The sequence below is a fragment of the Echiichthys vipera genome (assembly GCF_963691815.1).
Source record: "Echiichthys vipera genome assembly, chromosome: 10".
In the NCBI taxonomy this organism is placed as follows: domain Eukaryota; kingdom Metazoa; phylum Chordata; class Actinopteri; order Perciformes; family Trachinidae; genus Echiichthys; species Echiichthys vipera.
This window is the reverse complement of record NC_139835.1, coordinates 13,647,168-13,669,956: the sequence shown is the minus strand read 5'-3', so window position 1 is coordinate 13,669,956 and position 22,789 is coordinate 13,647,168. Positions and strand designations below refer to the sequence as shown.

The window sequence follows — 22,789 nt, the reverse complement described above, 5'->3', positions numbered from 1 at the left end:
CATGTCGGGAAAGACGTCTAAAATATGGGAACAGAGTAAAAAGAACAAGGATGACCCCAAGAAGGTCACATGCAAACTTTGCAAGAAAAACTTCACCTATCACTCCTCCACGACGCACACGACCTCCCACCTTATAACATATAAGTGACATTAGCCTAGCTACCTGAACATGTTCCGACAGTCTTCTTGCGGATTTTTTCACTTTCAGAATTAGAATCTGAAACAATTTGCCACAATTTGTTAAATTATATTGTTCAGTTGCTGAGGCTATACTTGGGGGGGACTAATCGCTCTAAATGATGACCACTGGTCGACTAAGGCAGCCCTATTGTGTACAACAGAGGATGTTTGTTGTATGTTTGCATACAGAGACCATATCAGACAGTTATACAGTTAGCTTTACTCCTGACTGCCTCGTGGAACTCTGATAGTGAGAAAAATTCACTGACATGACAGTAATAATAAACACTAGCTTGACGTCACGTTACATCCCAGGGACAAATAACCAAGTCCAGTTGCTTTTGACTGAAATTGCTTTGAGGATCCCAGGGATATTCATGTTGTGTATGGCTAACCTGCAGCTCTCTGAACTCTTTGAACAAGTGGGCTTGTCCCTACTTCGCTCAGTGCCTTTGCTTTTTCATCAAAAAGGATGGTTTGCAGGAGCACTCAAGCCACTGTCACTCATGTCTCTCTCGCTCTGTGAGTGACATGCCACCGTAAACCACGCCCATTCTGTCTTTTATCTACACCAGGGCTGCCCAATCCTGCTCCTGGAGGGCCACTTTCCTATATGTTTTAGGTTTCTCCCTGCTCGAACACACTTGAGTCTAAGGGCGCACTCACACTGTCGATCCGTACCGTTCCCAAACAGGTTTTAGGGATAAAGTCTAGTTCGTTTGACCAGTGTGAGTGCAACCGTACCTCGCCTAGCTGCGGCACGCTTGCCGGCCACAGACCATTTGGGAGAGGTGGGCTTTTGTAAAGCACGTTTGCACATGTACGAGCATAAGCGTGCGCACGTGTACCAGCACGAGCGCGAGGTCTACGGAGGTTCTGACATCATTTTATGTGCGCCTGTTCAGACTTAGAAAAAAAAAAGGACGGACCATGCGCAGACATTTAAAACAATGGCGGCGAAAGGTTCACGTTGGTGTTATGCAGAGGCGGAGTGTTTACTTCAGATTTGGTCATATGAAAATATAAAAAAATAGTCGGACAAGACGCACAAAAACTCTAAGGTCTATGGAAAGATTTGTAAACAAAGCGACGCATCGCGATGACGTCAATCAATGTCTGTGACGTGTTACGGCATGATGACGTATAGGCAGCAAGAAGCATTTGCGCGAGGCCCAGGCAGTGTGAGTACAAACAGGCCTGGCCCGCAGGGGGAGAGGGAGGGGGGGGCAAGTACCCTAAAGCATGGGACACGGTACAAACAGACAGTGTGAGTGCGCCCTAAAGATTTTCAAACCTGTGACAAGCTTCAGCTCCTTGATAACGAGCACATCATTAGATTCAGGTGTGTTGGAGCAGAGAGAAACCTAAAACATGCACGACAGTGGCCCTCCAGGAGCAGGGTTGGGCAGCCCTGGTCTACACGCTGTCCCGCTGTTGCACAAAGTTCATAAAGTGCAGATACTAATAAAACTTGAAAAAGTATTGTTTTTAACAGCTGGGTACCACGGTACATTTCTAGTATGGGTTTACCTTGCAACACTAGCCTAAACTTACCCGCCACCCTTTGTTGCCTCAACTTAATCAGTCACATAATGGTAGTTTTAGTGCCTAAACCTTACTGACACCAAACATAACTTTTACGGTCCAATTCTTGTCGGTCGCTGTCTCGCAGTTGACTTTCACAGAGAGATCACAGGCATTCTTGTACAGAACTTTTGTAAGGCATCAATACTAACCTGTTGATGACAAAACATTGATTATGTTGTTGATGGTTAGATCTTAGTGGAGCAAAGGGACGTCTCAAACTTCTCAGGTTACCACTATATGGATAGTGTTTTTTATTGCATTGTATATCATCCTGTCTTTTGAGAGCCCAGCACTTTGTTCACGCCACTTAATGACGTAGTAGTACTTATCAGAAACAATTTTCAAATATCTCTGTTCATATGCTGTTGTTGTGTTTTAACAAGCTGTTTACTGAACTAGGTGTGTACGGAGCTTGCAAATAAAGAAATATCTATCTCTCAGCACAATAGAAACCAGATTTTTTTAAGAGCTGCACTTTTTATATTTCATCATATCAGACAGCTCTAGAATTCAGGACAGTCATATGTAGACACATTACCCTAACCCACTCTTTGTGTAGGTTAACTTGAAAGAGGCAAAGATGTACACACCGTTGGACACCTGGTATCGTCGTTGCTTAAATACTTAAACTATTCCCAATTCCAATATACATGAAGAACTACTGTACGAGCCTGCCTTTGGGTCTTTTGTTAGGGCTGTAGTTATTTTGAGGTGCTTGTGTGGCCTGCAATTGCTGTAGGCCAGACAGGAGATGTCATCCTTCTTCTGGAGCTCCATATATTTATGAGTTGGCCAGCTCATGTTCTATTTATATCCAACCAGTGGAAGTCCCAAAGGACCCTCAGCTCGGAGCAGAGTCTGTGGGTGCCTCGTTCATAGAGAGAGAGAGAGAGAGAGAGAGAGAATGGATTGTTATGTTATGTACATGCAGGCAGTTTTATTGTACACTGCTCCTCAGACATTTACCCAAACCAGAATACACACACAGTCAAATAAAAGTGCATACACATGCAGATATGTACTAACAGGTGCTCACGAACGAGCACATCCTCATACCTAAATAACAGACTGAGTTGTTTGCACATCACTCCCAAAGTGGCATACTGAATGTGATGACTATTCTATTTAATATCATTAAACAGTCTCAAGACTGCAGTTTTAAACACACGACCCAAACACTAGACCGATCGATTTGTCACTGTTGTAAAACAGAACTACTTTGTTAAGTTTAGGCAACAAAACTACTTGGTTAGGGTTAGATAAAGAACATGTTTTGGTTTAATAAGAGTATGTTATGTTTATGGACATAAGTCTTTGATGTTGTTACATCTGAAACATAATTACATACTAATGAAGTCATATTGGTTGACAATGTCGACTTATGGTTTACACAGGACACGAACACTGGTCTCCTGGATGACAGTTCTTTGTTTGTTTGACTCATCCACCATCCCAACCTTGATCTTGTCTGGACTTTGGCACTCTTTATACAGTGTGAACTGACAGTATGCCTACTGTATGGTGAACTGTTTAAGTTTTGCAATGCTGTTTCAAATAAACCTTGCTCTTATAAACAGGTTTTGACCGAACAATGCATTGTCCTGTGCTGGATTTTTTTTCCACAGTGCCTCATAATGTACATCAGCTGTTCTTTATTTCTGGCAGAGTGAAGTGTGGAACTGCTCTACAATGAGTAACATGGCCAATTCTCAGTAATTAGGCCATACTCCAGGGGCTCTGCTGCTTACCTGCACACAGTAGTCTAATGGTGTCCATTTACACCATCGGCATTGCCAGCTAGTCCTCCAGCCTGGCACTGACACGGCACAGACCCCTTTATGGGCGGGCAAAAAGATACTGGAAGTGATCCAAAACTAGTCAGCAAAGAGGAAATATTAATCTAGCAGAGCAGATTGGAAAAAGGAGTATGAAAGGATCAGCATGAAGCCTTCCCTTGCTGTGTTGGACAAGCTGGTCAATCAATAGAATAATCTGCTACATTTTCAAATAAATCATTGTCCATTTTCTACAATTTAGCTCAGTCTGATACAACACAACAGGATTCCTTAAATGCTTTGTAAATGCTAAAACACTATTCACGAACAGACATAAAAATACATTACCAAACAGGATCCGGACTACATTTTGGCATGATCACAAACATATTCACAAGGCGAAAACAATACCACCATCACGTCTGGTAAACCTGGTAGAAACTTAATCAAGATATATGGTATTGACCAACACACATATTGGTCAAGCCTCAGATACAACTGGTAAACTCAAGTACTCCTGTCTTACTGTCTCGCAGTATGTTTGTCTCTGCCCTGTGTCTTTTTCTCAGGGAATCTGATTTTACTAATCCCCAGCTGTCAGTCAAGCACAGTATGGATGTTTACTGATGACATGTTTATAATGTTACCCTGAAACTAGGGCTGGGACTTTAACGCGTTAATTACGATTTATTAATTGCAGGAAAAATAACGCAAAACAAAAAAAAATAACGCAATTATAATATGTTTGCACTCAGTGAGGAACGTTGCTCATTGCACGAGTTCAGATGTGTTTTTGAAAACACAGGAGATAAAGCACTTTATATTTAATTGTTTATTTTATGCCGAGGATATTATTCAAAATATTCTTGCAATGTTAGGTTTCCACTTTTCTGGAATATACCATATTAAGCACTGTTTTATTTTTTATAATGTATTAAGTTATATATCAAAATCCATTTACATTAAAAAATGTTGCTACAAATATTGATATGCGATTAATCGCAATTAATTAATTACAAAGCCTCTAATTAATTAGATCCATTCTTTTAATTGTGTCCCACCACTACTTAAAACAAAAATGTATCTCTCCTTAAACACAGCACTTCTAACCCAGGTTTCTGGAAGCACGCAGAGCCATTATGATTTAGAATAGCTTCTCTGGCACACTAGGAGTTCCCACTCCATTAACATGACCTCAGCAGCTCATTGCTTTTCTCTCTCATTACCTTGCATATGTCAATGGATTTTTTTTGTTGGTGATGCAATGAGACCAAAGTGCATAGAAATGAGTGCTTAACTAGTAAACTACAGATGTGGCATTTAATGCGGTTGTTTTATTCACTTTTACTGATCTAATCAACCCATCTATTAGACTGAATACTGGACTTCAGTGAGTGGTCTGAAACACAACTCCAACTCTTATTTCGTATAAAATATATGAGTAAATCTGAACTATGTGCTAACAAGTTTGCCACATTAACTTAAAATGTGAGGATATATAAGTATATACAGCTTCTTCAACTACCAAAACATAAATAAATGTTGCTATAAGGCATCCCTTAATTAAAAAAAAATTTTTTTTTATGGATTTAAAAATTCTAAGAATTTCAACAATTAACTTTGGTGTTGGACAAGTGGAATTTCATGGAAGACCCCCAGCTTCCACTTTTAGAAACACCCTTTTTACAGCAGCAATTTGTTATGAGTTGTCTGATATTTTTCAATAGTATCATGAAAAAGCTTAAATGTTCCTATAAGCATTATGACTTATTGTCTGTCGGTTCATACAGTAAAAGCACATGTTAAGAAGCTATATCTCCTAAAAATTATGTTCCCAAACAACATTTTTGTGCGTAACTACAATTAATAATAAACTTTCTTAACCAAAACCATATTTTTTTACTAAACCACAAAATAAAACTTTTTCACATTTCACTACACCCATCAGTCCCTCGAAAAATAAGTTTCTCTCAAACCCTCACTGGTATTTTGTTTTATAGCCTAACGTTTTAGTCGACAGGGTTGGGTTCTATGTGACATTTTTAATTGTATTAATTATTCATAAATCAGTTAGCAGACATCATGTTTGAAGATACTTGTTTTGTTATAGAGCACCTCACCCATGCAGAGACACAAAGTCGTAAAATAAGGAATAGACACCTTTTTTTATTTTCTTGTCATTTTTTTTGTATCAATTTCTCTGCTGTACAACCATGCTAACGCCACATGAATACACCTGTATTTCTTTGCCTGTTTTGTGTTGACTCTGACAACACAGGGGTCCCATATCCTACATGGTTCACTGTGAGATGAGTGGACATAGAGGAGCATTTATTTGTACTTGACAGACGTGTACAGTCGTGAATACACAATAAAAACCTCAGTGAGAAGATGCTTGGACAATCTGTGTCAACCACGCTCCATCAGAGGTGTACTGGCTCACAACTGGGGAACAGACACATTCAAAGATGTCCCTGTCTGCTGTTTTGCTTTCCTTGATTTTGCTAGAGTACATTCACAGGTATATACTGTATATATTTATATCACTTTTCTTTTGCTTTGACATTGTAATTTGCATATGATAATACAAAGGCATTTAAACTACTACCTCATTTAAAGTAAATTCACTTGTAATAACTACCTAACCCAGAGCAATAATGTTAATGGAGATTTATTCAGGAAAAATTGTCTCTGATAGAGATTTTTGTTGGCATAATGAGCCCCCCAAGGATCACTTACAGAGCTCTAAGTGGACATTCATGACTGACTGACACTCAGTCCAAGTAGAAGAATATACAGAGATTGGTCAGAAATCAGTGTCAGTACGAAGCATGTTGTATTCACAGCTAAACATTCAAGATCTAAGTAAATGGCGGCTCAAGGACAAGTTCAAAGATAAGCTAATTGGCGACTGGCTGCTGATTACTCATAGCATGGGAGAAAAATGATTGACTTTCAAGAAAGCCTCTTGAGTTCCGTGTTGCTTTTTGCCTGCTACCACTCTCTCCCTGAATACCTCATATACCTACTTCCTTCAGCACACATATCTACGACATAAATGTATTTTTTCACACATAGTGTATTAAGGTGACTCGATGAGCTACGTGTAATAGTTATGGATTTTGATTAGATTTTGTTGACTGTGTATTCCATAATGTAGCTGCAAGCGTTGGTAAACATTTTGTTTCTTTAGTGTTGTTATGCTGGCATCACACTGACAGTAAATTCAGGAAGTTACCGGTATATCTGCTCCTTTTCACTGTAAATCACTTGTCACTGGGAGAGACACTTTCCTCCTGAATTATTAAATCTACTGTCCTTGACAGCAGGACAAAATATTGTCAAGGATGGCAACATTTTCCAGGGCAAATTGCAATATCAAATATCTAATTCATACTTAAAGGCTATCTAAGGATATTGATTAACATTTAGCACAATTAATCACATTTTATCATGGCATAAGAAGGATTAATGACAGATGTATCTCCGATTATACCTTTTGAACATGGGCTCAGTCTAAAGGTGAAAGAAGACCAAATCCTCCTCCCCAACCAATCAAGACAGATGGCCGTCCTCCACAGAGCTGGGTCTTTCTGACGTTCCTGCCTGTAATAGGGAAGGTTTTCGTTGCCACCGTACTCTACGGGGGGATTGTTGGGTCTTTGTTTATCATAGAGTGTGGTCTTTACCTAGTCTGTAAAGTGTCCTGAGATAACTTCTGTTATGATTTGGCACTATAAATAAAATTGAATTGAATTGAATTGAATTGAGAAAGGAATTCCAGGGACAGAACCGACTGTTGACAGCAATCTGATTGCAATTCCAGTGGCAAAATGTTGGTCCTACTGTATACGCCACCACGCTCTTGAATATTCATCCGAGAAAGTAATGATGTCAATTTAAAAAGATCTAATTGGACATGTTTATGACTTATATTTCAATTTACAGTGTGAAAATAAGACTTTTTGTGTATTGACAGATTACTAATGGCTGTATTTATCTCACCTTTTTCCCCCTATTTCAGTTGTGTTGCTGGATACAACGTCTGTGCTCGGAGAGCTTGGATGGAAGACGTATCCTATAAATGGGGTAAGGAGGGCAACTCTGATCCAAATTATATTCTTCCGTCTTACTGTCCAACATGCCTTTAAAATTCATAAAGCATTTATGCATCAATGAGATCAATTATATTGTTTTTAACATTACCTAATTATATCCTTGTTTTTTTGTTTAGAGCCTTCCCACTCAAACACACAGGCACACACGTACGCACACACGCGCACACACACACACACACACACACACACACACACACACACACACACACACACACACACACACACACACACACACACAAAACCAAACACACACAGACTGGGAATACTGTAACTTTGAGACAGATAATGAGCCATGGTCTCTAAGGAAGCTTCCCTTATGGTTTCCAAGCTTTCCCTACCAATTGTTTATTTGACTGAGCTGATTCTTTAAATGTTAGCCAAAGGAAAGCATTTGTGACCATGTTCACAAAGCTAACTGCATTCTATAAAAACATAGCGTTTTTGTCTCCATTTCACCTTTAAATTACTGGAGAAACAATGATTACATGTCCTGTACCTTATTCTATATTTTCATCAGTCAGCTGGGGTGGTCCCATTTGTGTTCTGGCAATAAGTGCCTCCGACTCCTCAGCAGTATCTTGTCCAGGTGAAATTCAAAACATTGGAAATGGCAGCGAGTGCTAAACTGAAGGTATCATACTAAGGAAATATAGATGTGCTGACAACAAAATCTAACATCCTCAGATCAAAGACTTTCCCTCTCTGTGCTGTCAGAATTCATAAGGGACAAATTGAAAATGTCTTCTTGTTATAAACAGTGAGCAACAAAGCCACCTCGGCTTTGTTCAACTCCATTGTGTCGGGGTTGTCTCCATACCTAATAAATACGGCACAACCCATTCACGATGGACAATAATTACAGGATAGAGGCAGAGGCTATCCGACTGTGTCCATGCATTCTGACTATGTGCATTCCTTTTGTGGCCATGATTAACTCCCCTTTTCCCAGGATATAAGGGTAACCAATCCATGGTTCATTGTCAGCAAACTGACTGGGTCTTAAACCTTGTTATATGTAGTGTCTTTCAAAATGTCAAGTATAAAGTGCTTTACTCAGTCAGGCTGCTTGTTGTTGCAGTTCCGATCTGTGTTATACCTTATCAGTTATGGTCCCTGATGACATAATAGAGATTAATAATAATAAAAAAAGGTATGTTGTGGAGAAGAGATATGTTCTTTTTTTTAGTATTTAGGTAAACAAGTTTATTGCAGCCACGCTTTTAGTGTGAGCAGAAATTCTTAGTAGGTAATGTGCCATGAGATTCCATGGAGCACATTCTCCCAAATTCATAATTTGTTTGATATAATATCATCCAACGTCAGATTAATAAAACTGCTACAGTTGCTCGCCCATAGCTCATCACTGACTCTATGGAAGCATCGCACTTCCTCTTCACACCACCCAAATCAGGATAGGTACTGTAGTGCCAAGATTCTGAACACACACACCAAAACAAAATGATTATTCTATGTGATGTTTTCACTGGCATCTAATGAAACAAGAAAAAAAAGGAATCAGAGTTTTTCAACTTCTTTACATACGATTTTTTTTAATAAGCCTGTGTTTATAAAAGCTTAGCGCTCAGAATGTTAAACATTTACTAGCAGTTCTGATAACAGTATACAATATACATTATACATATAACATATTAGCTATACAGTCATCACCCCAAGAACAGCATTTACAGTAAGACATCTCATGGTAATGCGATAATCCAAACCTCTTGATGAGAGAGTGCAATATCTGTAGGGTTCGGACAAACGGCTACTGATGCCTGTCGTGTTTGCCGACTGAACAGGATAAAGGGTTTTAGTAGAAGCTCTTACAATTGTTGACGTTGCGTTTAAGTGTTTGGGAGCCCTGGCAGTGAGTACAACTTTTAACCTTTCTTTTTTTTCTATCTGGAAGTATGCAGCATTTCCTCCATTCTCCACTATTGTTACGAGTCCACACTTTCTCTGTGTAGGTTTTAACTTTAAATGATCTTCTGCTGGGAGATCCCTAAGGTCCCCCCTAGCCCTCCTCTGTCTCTCTATCTCTCCCTGCAAGGCCCTTGGTGGCCCATATCAGGGTTATGGAGGTGATTACATCATGTAGGTCGTGGTGACAGCCGCCCACAGCGTTAAGGAAGAGGAGGGAGGGAGGCTGCTGCCTCCATGATTAAGCTGTCAGCCCTCTCCCATCCTCACTCATCCACTATACTCCGATTTACCATTAATATTTAAGGCACCGAGCTGAGAGGGCCTGAGGGAAGGTGGGAAGATCTGGGGAGGTAAAATAGTTTAAATCCCACTCACTACTGGAGAGCCTGCAAGAGGAAGTCAATCCCCACCATATTAGACACAGCCTTGTATCAGGCGGATACAGCAGCACACCATGTAGCTGCCTATCAGAGTTTCCACTAGTTCTAAATCTGGATATAAACTGCTGTCAGTCAGGCCTGCCTGATGCACATCTTGAAAATAATGTCATATACATGCACTGCTCCAAGATGATTACCAGATGATGAGTTTGCCTGGATTATAGCTGGCCGTGTGATATGAATTCGAAAGTGAAGTGGAAATTTCGGTGTATATTTATGGATGAGTTTTTATCAAAAGCAAGTAAACAGCCCTTGTCAAGAGAGGAGGGTGAGTGGTTTTGTAGAAGAGGAAGGTTTACCACAAGTACACAGCCGTGGTCTGTGGTGTTCTGCATAATCCCAGCAACAACCATTTGGAAGTGCCCTTAAGCAAGACGCAGAAGTGCTATAGCTGCTTACTCACTGGCAACGATTATAGGTAGAAGGATCAGCCAACCAAAATGGATAATCTATTGTCAACAGAATAGAAAGTCTACTGTGCCATAGAGAGAAAAGGCAAGCATTAGCTTCACTAGCGTTTTTTTTTTTGTTTTTTTTTTGGGGGGGGGGGGGGGGGGGTTACACTATGGTACAGAGCCACCCGTAATAGCAGTAAAGTAATAGGCAATAAAAATAATTCTTGCAGTGAATTCTTTTTATTGCCTACCCTAGCAATACTTTAAGAAACGCAACCTGCTAATGCTTTAGAGAACATCCAGATTGATATTGTAACAGGCTTTCTTTGATTCTCTCATGCTCAATTTTATATTTTAGAGACACTGTGGATATAGTAAAAGTTAGAGGTAAAAGTTAGCTGTCGGTCTGGCTAGTGTAATAGTTCATTAGTAATGCTAGACTGTGAATTCCTTCATATGGGCACACTTATGTGATTATCATACTTTCCAGGGAATAGTTTTCATTAAATTGAAAATTACAGGGAAAGGAACTTCAATCAATGAATTAATTGTGCTTGGTCTCACCCGTCTCTAAAATGCAGTTCCCTGTAGGTCCACAAGCATCTCCAGTACACTGGAAAGCTGCAAACAGATGTTGACACATTGTAAACACAATCATACGTCATGGTCATGCCCAGCCCTCAGTGCAAGGTGCCCTTTGATTATTTTATACCTGCTCTGCTTAGAAAGTAAATAGGCCTGTTTCAATTGGCCCACAAGGGGAAACCATGCAAGGAAGACTGTTGTTATGTTTGTTAATGACTTTACTGAACGTGGGAATATCCTCAGTGTTAGAAAACACATTCACCCTCAAAGGTTTTACTCATTAGATTTGTGCATATTGAACAGCAATTGATCTATACCCTGTCTTTCAAGGACTTTGACTCTGCAAACTTTTCCCTCAAGTAGAAGTTAATAACTGTGCGTGCTTGAGAACGCCATCGGCATCAGTGGGAAAATGTTGAGAGGTTGTTTTCACGAGGCGAGGATGTGTGTCTCTTTTCTCAGTTTTTTTCTCCATGTTGTGAGAAGCTGAATAGTGATGAAGAACAGGGCGTCAGAGGGGCGGATAAGAGACAGATAGAAGAGAGGAGAAAGAAAAGAGAGTTGATTTGGCTTCTGCATGCAGCCACAATAAGCTCCACTCAGAATTGGCAGACGCACTGCTGAAATATGCATTAGTCATTGCGCAGTGGTGTGTGTGTGTGTGTGTGTGTGTGTGGGGGGGGGGGGGGGGGGGGCTGGGGGGAGGAGCAGAGAGGAGCAGTTTATTTATTAAATTACATGAAACAGCTTTAAGGGATTAAGAATGCCTAATGTTGCCTTTTGTTTTCTCTCATTGACATCATTATGGCAACTGAGCATAGGCAGGTTGGACGACCAAGAATGATGGTTGCCCACATAAAAGGGGGGAATAATCCTATATTATCTATTGTCAAAGGTCCCACGCACCCTACCGGGGGGCGTATGAACACAGCGTTATGTAAGCAGGGAGCACAACCGTGGAACATTGTCTTTTTGCTGCCGGAACACCGCTCAGTCAAATATTAGGCTGTGCAACCTCGATACCTCACAAGTGCTCAGCTCAGACGAAGACATTTGTCTCAGAGAGTGTGCGTGTAAGCATGTGTGTTTGTGAAAATTGTGGGGTTTTTTTCGTTTGTATCAGCCTGCCATTCTGTAATCACTGTCCCCTGTAATATCGGTTTGATGCATCTTAAAATAAACTGAGATTGAATTAGAGTGCAGATCTCTGAAGTGTTTGTCCCTCTCCCCTTCCAAAACAAAGAATAGTTTAAACCCACTAAATTGTCCCTTCTGGTGTAAAGCCCTGCGCAGGACTGTTTTCTTAGTTCTGCACCCAAACATTATATACATGCTTGGGTCAACACTACAGAGTTCATCCGTACTCAGATAAAACACAGGTTTGATTTGAACCCTAAACGCTGCAGAAAGGACTTTGTCTTTGTATGCAAGGCAGACGTGCTTTACCAGATAAGTCAAAGCTACCAGGATGCCCCATTGCTTTCACTGTGATTGAAGCAGTTGTTGATCACTTGCGGCCCCTACTAGCTGGTAAAGAGGAGTGATGAGTCAGCAGTTAATGATCATATAAAACAGTCAGTCAAATTTTTTTTTTAAATGTGCGAATCAAAAACCACAGGGCGTCCTTGAGCATATAGGTCCAGTAGTAGGACTCTCAAGATTAGCTGCAGACAGTGACTGCTGTAGTCGGCTGTAAGACAAGTCAGATGCAACAGAGGTCATTTTAGATGTATTTTATTATTTGCATGTGTTCTCTATTTTTCAGCCGTTGACTTCCATTATGCAGCCTCCCACTGTGTTGTGATGATGCACCACGATAATAACTGTTTTTCTTTATTATTCTCCCAATACAACAAGAGTAATCTGAGAAGGCTGCTAGCTGACATAAAGTCCTATGACAAATCGGACTGTCAGTTTACGGGAAAGTTTTCAGAAGATTGCCATCAGATTTAGGCTTTGAGATTAGGGGGAGTGGGCCAGAGGAATATAGGAGGCGGAGAGAGTCAGAGAGTGATTGGATATAACTTGTGAAAGTGAATGAGATGACTAACACACCAAACACAGGTGCTTACACACTCGCGGAGGCATTTGCACGCCCTCTCAAGCCTCTTTACTTTCCCCCAATGCTAATCCTTAATCTTTTTATTGCAATATTTAACCACAGTAATTGATTGCAACTACGCAGCCTTAGGCTTATCGCAAAGCACTTCCCTCCATCCCTAATACTATTAGCCTTGAGAGTGAGCTCTGAACAAAAGAGAGGAGGAGAGAGAGGGAAATCTGTATGTCAGTGTCCTTCATAGCTCAGATAAACTTCTCTAAGGCGTGCTGCTGAGTGATGGCCGGCAGCGCTGAGAAGAAAAAAAAGGAATAATCCACAATCACTCCACTTCTCCCCATGGAGGCTCCGATATAAAAAAGGTATGATGATTTAGCACACCAGTGTTCTTCTCAGGGACCTCTGCCATTACTGGGCTTAAGCAGTGCCGGGGGATTCCTTAATTGGCTTGTTTCTTGTCAGGGACACACTGAGGCCAATATCTAATGCCCTCCCACTCGGCATCTCGCTGACAGCAGAACATATTCTGACAGCTTTTTGGGCTTACCCTCACCGTGTAAGGAATACATCCAGGCCGAGTAAGAGAAAGAGAGTGGAAGTCGGGGGTGGGGTGGGGTGGTGGTGGGGGGATTCGGGGGTGCACTGGATGGATGCAAATGGAAAGAAGAGGAAAGGGAGGGAAGAGTGAGGAGGTTATTAGTGCCTTGCTGAATGCAGGAGCTGAATACATGAATACGGGAAGTAGCAGAAAAAATACGTGGTTGCTGTAAGAGAGTCAGGTTTTAGACAGACAGACCTGTGTTTCTTTTGAAGAGTATAAGGCTCTGGAAACGCTTATACTATAGTATGTTTCAAATACAAACATATCAATATTTAAGTCGGAATAAAGACAAACTCAAGGTAAGGGTTCTTGACACACAATACACTGATAAAAAGCAGCAGGCGGTGGGGGTTGTTGATGCTGACTTTTCGTAGACTGAAACGACAAATGGAGCCGCTGTCTTATTATATCAGCTGTATCTAATTGGCATTATTGCTATAAGTAACAGCCGTGAAACATGGCTAATGTAATCTGCTGGTTGGTAAAGTGATCATGTGATCATGGCACCGCTACAGCTTTCATACTAGAGCATCCTCACCAAATAACATACCAAAAAAAAAAAACAGCCGTATAGGTTGATCGTGTATGCAGTTTATTACGGCCCATATTTAAATTTCTTGTTCAGTGGCAACAGTAGAAATAGTAATAGTATAGTAATTAGCACGGGAGCAAAGGAGAAAGTCAGGTGATATAAGTGAGTATAAAAGTGCTTTGTATTTAGGAAGGTTGGAGTGAATGTATAGATAAAACAAACAAAGGACTTTTTTCCCCAGAGACAGCTGTTCCTGTCCTGTGTGAAACCGAAAGTCAACATTGTCTTTTTTTTTCTTCTTTGTTCAACCTAGTCTGTTGTTTAGGTAGGAGGTACAGCGAATGGCCTAGAAATACAATTTCCAATTTTTACACACCACAACTAATGTACCATATTAACAGAGTTTTCCCCCCTTAAAAACAAATTACAAAAGACAGAAATAATGTATTGTATCCCTGAATAACTCTTTAGCCCTGGTGTTCACATCGTCTCCATATACATCTTGAGTGACCAGTTGTGATCGGATCTCACTTACCTTTGCAAATAAACACGTAAACACATGGCTAATACAGTAGAAGTTATAACATTTGGAGTTTCTATAACTGTCAGGCCCAGGCAGGAATGAGGACTCAGATGCGGAGGTTCGCGGATCAACACTGAATTTATTTGCTTGACGACAAGCATGTGGCACAGAGCGAAAAGCCACAAACTAAAAATCACTCTACACAGGAGGAACAATACGAAAATCGCTAGTAATAAAACAAAGTACAAAATAAAGTCGCTCCGTCCAGGAGGAATAACAAAAAACAAAGTGAACAAAATAAGTAATTAAACAAGGAGGCTCCAACCAGGAGGAAAAAACAAAGGATACAAGAGAATTCAAAAAGGTTAAACTTACTATGACTGTACAAGGAATACAAACACCTGAACGTGGAAACAATGAACTCGATGGCATGAACAAGACTGTGGATAAACGCTGGAGGTATTCGACACAAGGTACGAAATAATCTGGCAACGGGACAGGGGGGAAGACACGGACTTTATACACATTGAGGGAAGGGGAACCACAGGTGGAAACAATCGGGAATCAGGGAATGACGTCAGACACAACAGGAAGAGCAAGTGACCTGGAACGAGAGGAGAGTTATCTTTCAAAATAAAACAGGAAATTCACAAGACAAAAAACCCAAAGACAGGACAGACCTCACCGCTGCGTGACAATAAGCTTCATACTTTTAAAAAAAATTTATGAACCTAAAATTATGAGAATTTCATAAACCAGCGGTTCCTGAACCGGCATGGAGATTCAGCAGCGGTGTCGGCAGCAACAAGGTTTGGTGGCTGTGGTGGCTGTGGTGGCTGTGGTGCCGATGGTGTCAGTAGTGACGGCATGGAGTTTCGGAGGTTCACTACGGATATCATGGCACAGAGCTTCAAAAATCTGATCTGAAGAGCACATTTTTATTTCTTACTGTGAATTATTATTATTTTTATAATTTTATTATTAAGTCCAGCATTTCCGTTTAGGCTGTTATGCTGCAATGACAGACAAATCCTCAGGTTCTTTTACTGATTGAGTATGGATATGAACTCTTTATAAATGTTTCCCTTTCTCCTTTTATTATCCTCTTCTCCTCTCCCCATGACTCCTGATTCACTCCACCCTCCCCTCATTGACCACCTGTATCCCCTCTCTTCCTCCCCTGTCCTACCTTTGCTGCATATTGACGTCAATGCACTGCAAGGGAATAAACTAGGATTGTGTGTGTGTGTGTGTGTGTGTGTGTGTGTGTGTGTGTGTGTGTGTGTGTGTGTGTGTGTGTGTATGTGTGTGTGTGTGTGTGTTTTGTTTAAGATGAGCTGACAAAGCTGGCAGCAAAATCCTGCTCTAAATGCACAGCCAAATGGAGACAGACACAACGAAAGACAGAGAGAGAGAGAGAGAGAGAGAGAGAGAGAGAGAAAGAGAGAGAGAGAGAGAGAGAGAGAGAGAGAGAGAGAGAGAGAGAGAGAGAGAGAGAGTGGCAAAGGGAAAGGTTAAATCTGGGAAACCATTCATTTTTTATAGGAAGTTAGACAAGCAGTTACACCATTATACCGTTATTCAAGCAGTCAATCATGCATTGGGACAGACAGGAAGATAATCAGAAGTTATATATTCAGAACGTAGTGCCATCATTAAGATGGTCTTACTCAGTCGTATACATTCAGACGGAAGAAAATTACATTTTTGTATCTTAGCAAATTGCAATAAAAAGTAGTCGTAGAGGTTTTCCTGTAGCCTTCTCATAGCTGAAGCTTTGAAAGCGGCATATCATGAAAAACTCACTTTTTCAGTGTTTGAGCACAGACATTTTGGAGTGTCTACCAACCCATAACATGTGAACTAAGACAACCCAGTCAATTATTTGTGGGATGCCTAGATAAGAAAACATGGGATTCAACAAGCCATTTAGATTTGGCTCCTCTCCCTATGTAAAATGCAGGTTCATTGGATGTGCTGCCCCCATCTGAGTATCTAGACAGACCCAGGGCTTGAGAACTACCTTTGCAGAGGTGTGCTGTATTTTTCTTGCAGTCCAATCAAAACAAGGCTTGTCTGGGGGTCTTTTAAGAGGGAGGCACCAAAACTGAACATTTCAGACAGAGGTGTATACATATATATATATATATATATATATATATATATATATATATATATATATATCCCAAAATACAAGTATGTACCTGAAAAGGAGCATATGTCCCCTTTAATATCCCTATTAACATGGAAAAATGATAACTCTTGAAAATACACTTAATCAATAAATCTTTCTTTTAAGTACATACACAATGGCCTGACATTCACAGCAACAACAGAGTTCCCCACAGCTACGAAGTACCATAAAGACGACAGTGCAGTGAAAACAGCATTGCAACAGGTTAGCTCATGACAGTGCAGTTTAGCTAGTATCGCACCAGGTTAGCTCATGTGGCGCGCTTACTCATTGTCCGGTAATAAACTTCATTACATCACAATACACGGTCATACTGCGTTACAAATCATCTCTGAGAACGTCTACGCATTCAACTAACACTAAATTAAACCAACAACTCTTATTATGAGGGACTCATGTCTGAAAAGGGGAGTTATGAATGAAAGATGCACGGACACAACTTTCCTCAGAGTATGCGTCTTATTAACTGAGAGAAAGAAGTGAAGAGCGCTGTAAACTAGCTCAACAGCTCTACAATGCCCCTACTGTAGCCCTCAGGTAATTACAACTACTGTTCATACTGCTGGTGTTAAAATGGCATTTTAAACATAAAGCATGAGGTACAAAAATGCTGTACTCGAACTGCTATAACATAGAGTAAAGATTAATGACTTTCAACTATTAAATTAAAGGAACATACTCACAGTAGAGACATTAACTGTTACTCTGCTGCTGATAATACATATTGTTCAGTATGCTGGTAATACAGATAATTAAATCCGTCACACACACACACAGACCATATTGCACACATTCTCTTGTCCACATGCACCTCAAACGTTTGGTGGCCCAGTTAGAGGAAACCTGCCCAAGGTCACAGTGCTTTATCTCTACTAGGCCGTTTACTGCTGTCTGTTTCACTTGACTTGCGTCAGAAAAATATATTACTGATGCATGTGTACTGTATTCCAAACCTGAACCTCTGCACTTTACTAGCAATTAATTTACTGCAGTGCCAGCAGATTGATCCCAGCCCCAAAGAGACATTTGATCTCGGTCACACCAGACATAAACACGTCTAGCCCAGGCAAGAAATATTTGCTTTTTTTTCATAAATAATTGCTGGTTAGATGTTTAATCTTTTTTAGATGTTACATTGTGGGAATGATGCTAGTCAAACAGAATTATGTAGTCTAGTCTAGTGATGTAGATGTGCAGAGGCTTTCTCTGTTATTTATAGCGTCTATTAAAGCTTTTCAAAGTCAGTCTTTTGTGTCAAAATATTTTAATGCCTTTAAGCCCTGACAAGCTCCATGTACATAATCCTGCTAAATAACACGCCGTCTTTATAATATCTCTGACATTTGAGATGTCTGAATAGAGAAATCATTTCAATGAGGTCTGGGAGACTTATTATTCAAAATGCCAGTGAAACTTGCCTTACAGTATAATGTTATTTGTTTGAATTCCGGTGGAAAGTATCAGTCTTCTGTGGCTTTATGTTAAGTACAGATGTATTTGGCCTCTTTATTCAAGTGGGAAAGCGTGTTGCAATCTGAATACAATACCTGTGTCAATGCAATCCTCAGTTATAGTTTAAATTATTTGGGAAAAAATGAGCAAATAAGCAAGCAAAATGTAATGGCAGCTTTGTTTTATAATATAATTTTTAAAACCAAGTAGGTACATTAAGGAAAAAAAACTCTCACTGAGTTGTGAACCACATAAGTCTTAGAAATCAGTCTCCTTTTAATTGTCACTGGAAAAGTTCTGGAATGTATTACTTGTCTATGTCCTAGAAAACATTTCTAGTTGTCTTCCAGCTAAAGTGTCAGAAAACTATACACAAATATGAATTCAACTTTCTGAAAAACTAGCTGATATACATATATTCTGTATTAGAAAATGATCTTCTTTCAGGACTAGAAACTGACTCTTTCTATCAACAGATGAACATCTTTCTTTGTCTCCCAGATTATCTGTAGTTGATTGAAACAGGATTTTTCTTTGGGGCTGTCTATATAGTCTTGTAATAGCTTTGTGCCTAGCAGAGCAATCACGGTGCTCCATCAAGCTTTGACACATCCATTTGTCACATTCTCTGTGGTCTGATAGAAAACTAAGGGAAGATGTGCACACACACACACACACACACACACACACACACACACACACACACACACACACAGAGATGTAACTCCCAGTATACAGTATATATTGTTTATTGTATTTTGTTGTTGTTAAAAAAAAAAAAAAAAAGAACCAAATGCACCTTGACATTGATTGGACTTAGACATGTCAGTGAGCATCTGAAAAGAGCCACTGAAGAAAATCCTACCTAACACATTGGAGAAGACAAAAAGTTCAAAACAATTAATAAATGTAAAGTTGACATTTTATTTGATGCACTCAATAAGGTGACAAGTGGGAAATGCATTATCAGTAGTAGTAGAAGAAAGCAGTGTTGATTACATCATTTGTAAATGATAACTTTTATTAAATGTTTCCCCTTCCAGTTTTGATATTTACTTTATTTGTCTTTTGTTGTATTAGAGGCAAGCAACACTGGAGGATACCAAATCATCCTCCAGTAGTATTTTTCTTTTTAAATGAGAGGGAAATTTTAGATTTTTTTTAAAAAACTGGGTTGTATGAGGTACCTATCCATAACCAACCAGTATTGCAAACAGTAGATGGCGGTTGGCACGCACCCAATTTGTAGAAGCAGACATAAGTACAAAAACAAGGCAGCCGCTAAACGTATTTTAGCCCAAAAATCAGTATCATTTTAATTGTATGCTTTGTTAAGAATATTTTCATAGCTTTACAAAGCCTTCAAACAGCTCTGTTTAAGGATACGAGGGGGGGAACTTAAGTCATTCTACCATTTAATCAATTCTGTCACTTTAGGGTGTGTTTATACAATACGCATTACATATATATATTGATTGAATGCTGATTACTATCAACAACTGTTTTAAAGGTGGATTTTTATCTTAAAAGAGTCTGATATTAACAGTGTCATGAAAAACCTGCTGGAAGACAAAAATAAACTCTTCAAAGCCACCAGACTCCATTGACCATAAACAGTATTTCACCTTACTGAACATGGGAGTTGCTGGTTCATCAATGCTTCAATCAGTTAGTTTGTGTTATTGTGGGACATTAGGGGTTAACAACACTAACAAACAAACTGATCGAGGCAGCGATAGACCATCAACTCGTGTCTTGTTAGGTAAAATTATTATTTTTTGTGCGAGTCTAACCTCAGTTCAAAAGGATGAGCCATCCCTTTAAGCAAGGGTAGCAACACCACACTGTTAAAATACTGCAGCAAAGTCAACGTCATGCATTCAAAACCTTACTTTTATGTAATCATTATCAGCAAAGTTTACTTAAAGTCAAAAGTAAGTCAAAGGTAAAAGTACTCATTATGCAGTGGCATTTGCAGAAAGTGGTTACTGGGAAATGTGTCACTTGGGCCCAGTTTCCTCAAGCACTTAATACTCACAGACTCCAATTGATGTCACCTGAGTTGGGAGAGTGTAAGGTTTCCAATCACTGTATGAGGAATGGGACACCATGGACTGGTTCCCCAAAGTTTTGGGACGGCCCTTTACTCCACTATATCTTCGTACAGAAAATATTGTTTGCTGCTATATTAATGCTGCGTATATAGAGTACAGCCCCTTTATAAGGGAAATATTGAATTACACTTCTGGTTATTCTTGGAATGAAGATTTGTTTTCTTGCCAATAGTTTGTTTTGTTTTTTTTAAATGCTGGTATCTTGTTTTTTTTGTGGCCATGTTTTGCTTTTATTGAATAGCAGACAATAGAGAGATGACAAGAAACGAGGGAAAGAGAGATGAGCAATGATAATCAACAAAGGTCTCTGGCTGGACCTGAAACAGTGACATTGCGATTAATGGTTGTCGCCTTGACCCCCAGGGCACACCTTTGTCACTGTTTAACCTCACAGTGCTATGCATTGTAGGTTATTCCTTTGAGAAAAATCTGCGGAACTGTGGACTTGTGGAATAAATTGGTTAAAAAAACATCAACCAGAGAGCCCTCAAGCGCTTGCTGATTTCACAGAGGGACAGTCCTGAGCCCTTGCAAACTTTGCAGGAGGCTTGTCTGTCCGTGTGTCAGGTCAGTCAGTGGAACTGGCAGGGGCATATCTTAATAACAGGTTTTATTTCCCACCTGGTTTAATTCTGCTTCACTGTTGCTAGCTTTCACAAGGACAAGGTTATTCAAATATGTGAAATTAATTGCAAACATTAAAAAGATATGTTCGATGAATTTGATTTAATTATTTTTGTGCACTGTTTAACTGAACACTACAGTAAAAGATCAAGCCTCTGAACATTAGTTGGCACCAATCAGAAGCCCAAGCCGGGATACTGTTTATACAGTGAACTGATTGTCTTCTGGCCCAGAAAACCCCTTTTGTAAAACAGGAGTTTATCTGCATTACCCTATTTTTTATTTATTTTTTTTACCTCTAACCACCTCTAATCACACACATAGACAGCAACATAGAGTATCAATTTCGCCCCTTAAATAACCTCATTATTTGTCCAAGTGTGTGACATCTCCTTCCCCCTGCACTCCTCTACCCCTCGCCATCCCTCCAGCCAGCCCATCCCCTTTTTAATCGGTACATATTGTTGCATCTCAGCAGGAGGTCATGCAATAAAGATAACCACCATTCATCTCTGTTACACATGGATTACACCCTTAACAGCCACTGATGCTGCTGCATCAGTGAACTGTTGTAGCTGGTGAAGGTCACATATCTTGTCATGTCGAAAATTGAAATAGTTCCCTTACATATTCAAAAAGTCAAATGGTTTCCAATAGGTTCAAATAATTTGCATCCGTGTCTACCCCAGTCAGGCGAACAGAGGGAGAAAGGGAGAAATGTTCCAGTTTGTAGGGTCTCAGATTTAAATTATATTAGATCTTATTTCTCTTGGTAGATGAGTAGAGTTTACATGCTTCTGTGTAAAACTGCTGCAGGGGGAAACAGAAAACCTTCAGTTTTAGCTCATTCAATCTGATATAAACCACCGCTCACCTCTAAAACCCCCTCAATCCCAATCCAAACTAGTGAAAGGAATGAATGGATAGGTGTTCTGCTGCATGTTGAATCCAAATGCTGGGTAAAAGATTGATCACAGCCCTGCAGGACAAAACTGCTTCCTTTCTCTCCCCCCCATCTCCCTTTCACCTGTGGTATCAATTTACTAAACCCTCAATGGCTGCAAAGTCCCCATATCTAATATCATTTGTCTCTAAGGCTTCCAAAGCCCACTTATAAACTACATATCTGGGGAGAAAGTGAAGCAAAGACAGATCACTGGCAAATACATTAGTAGCCATTGATCATGAATGCTGTGTGCTGTACTATAGTATGGTTATATTTCAGTTTATAAATGGGTGGCTCAAATCAATTGGTTATTGGTTCATAGCAGCAATATTCTAACCATGTACAAAAGCTATGACATATATTTCCTTTGTACAGTTGTATACAGTTGTAACTGTCATTTTAACCTTGCAGAACAAAGGAGTTGGAGGACGAGCTGGTTTACTGCTGCCTCAGTCGGTTAGTTTGTTTGCATTATTGTGTGACTTCTGTGAATGCTCGCTGCTATTGTAGGCTACGTTCCATAGCAACTGCCTTGATATTTGCAGGCAGCCCGGGAAGGACCATTTTATTATGACCATTATCATTCATTCATTCATTCATCTTCAACCGCTTGTCCCTGTCGGGGTCGCGGGGGGGGCTCGAGCCGATCCCAGCTGACATCGGGCGTGAGGCGGGGTACACCCTGGACAGGACGCCAGTCTATCACAGGGCACATAGAGACGCACAGAGACAGACAACCAT

General features: G+C 40.0%; 1 protein-coding gene across 1 annotated transcript in view; it reads left to right on the top strand.

The window, feature by feature from the left end:
• Positions 1 to 22,789, top strand: part of LOC310952863 (ephrin type-A receptor 6-like) — a gene marked incomplete at both ends in the record, with an annotated part of 191,537 nt that overhangs the window by 5,095 nt on the left and 163,653 nt on the right. The window contains one exon of the mRNA XM_083921660.1: positions 7,567 to 7,631. Within this exon, the coding sequence (XP_083777786.1) occupies positions 7,567 to 7,631 (65 nt within the window). The remainder of the gene's footprint in view (positions 1 to 7,566; positions 7,632 to 22,789) is intronic.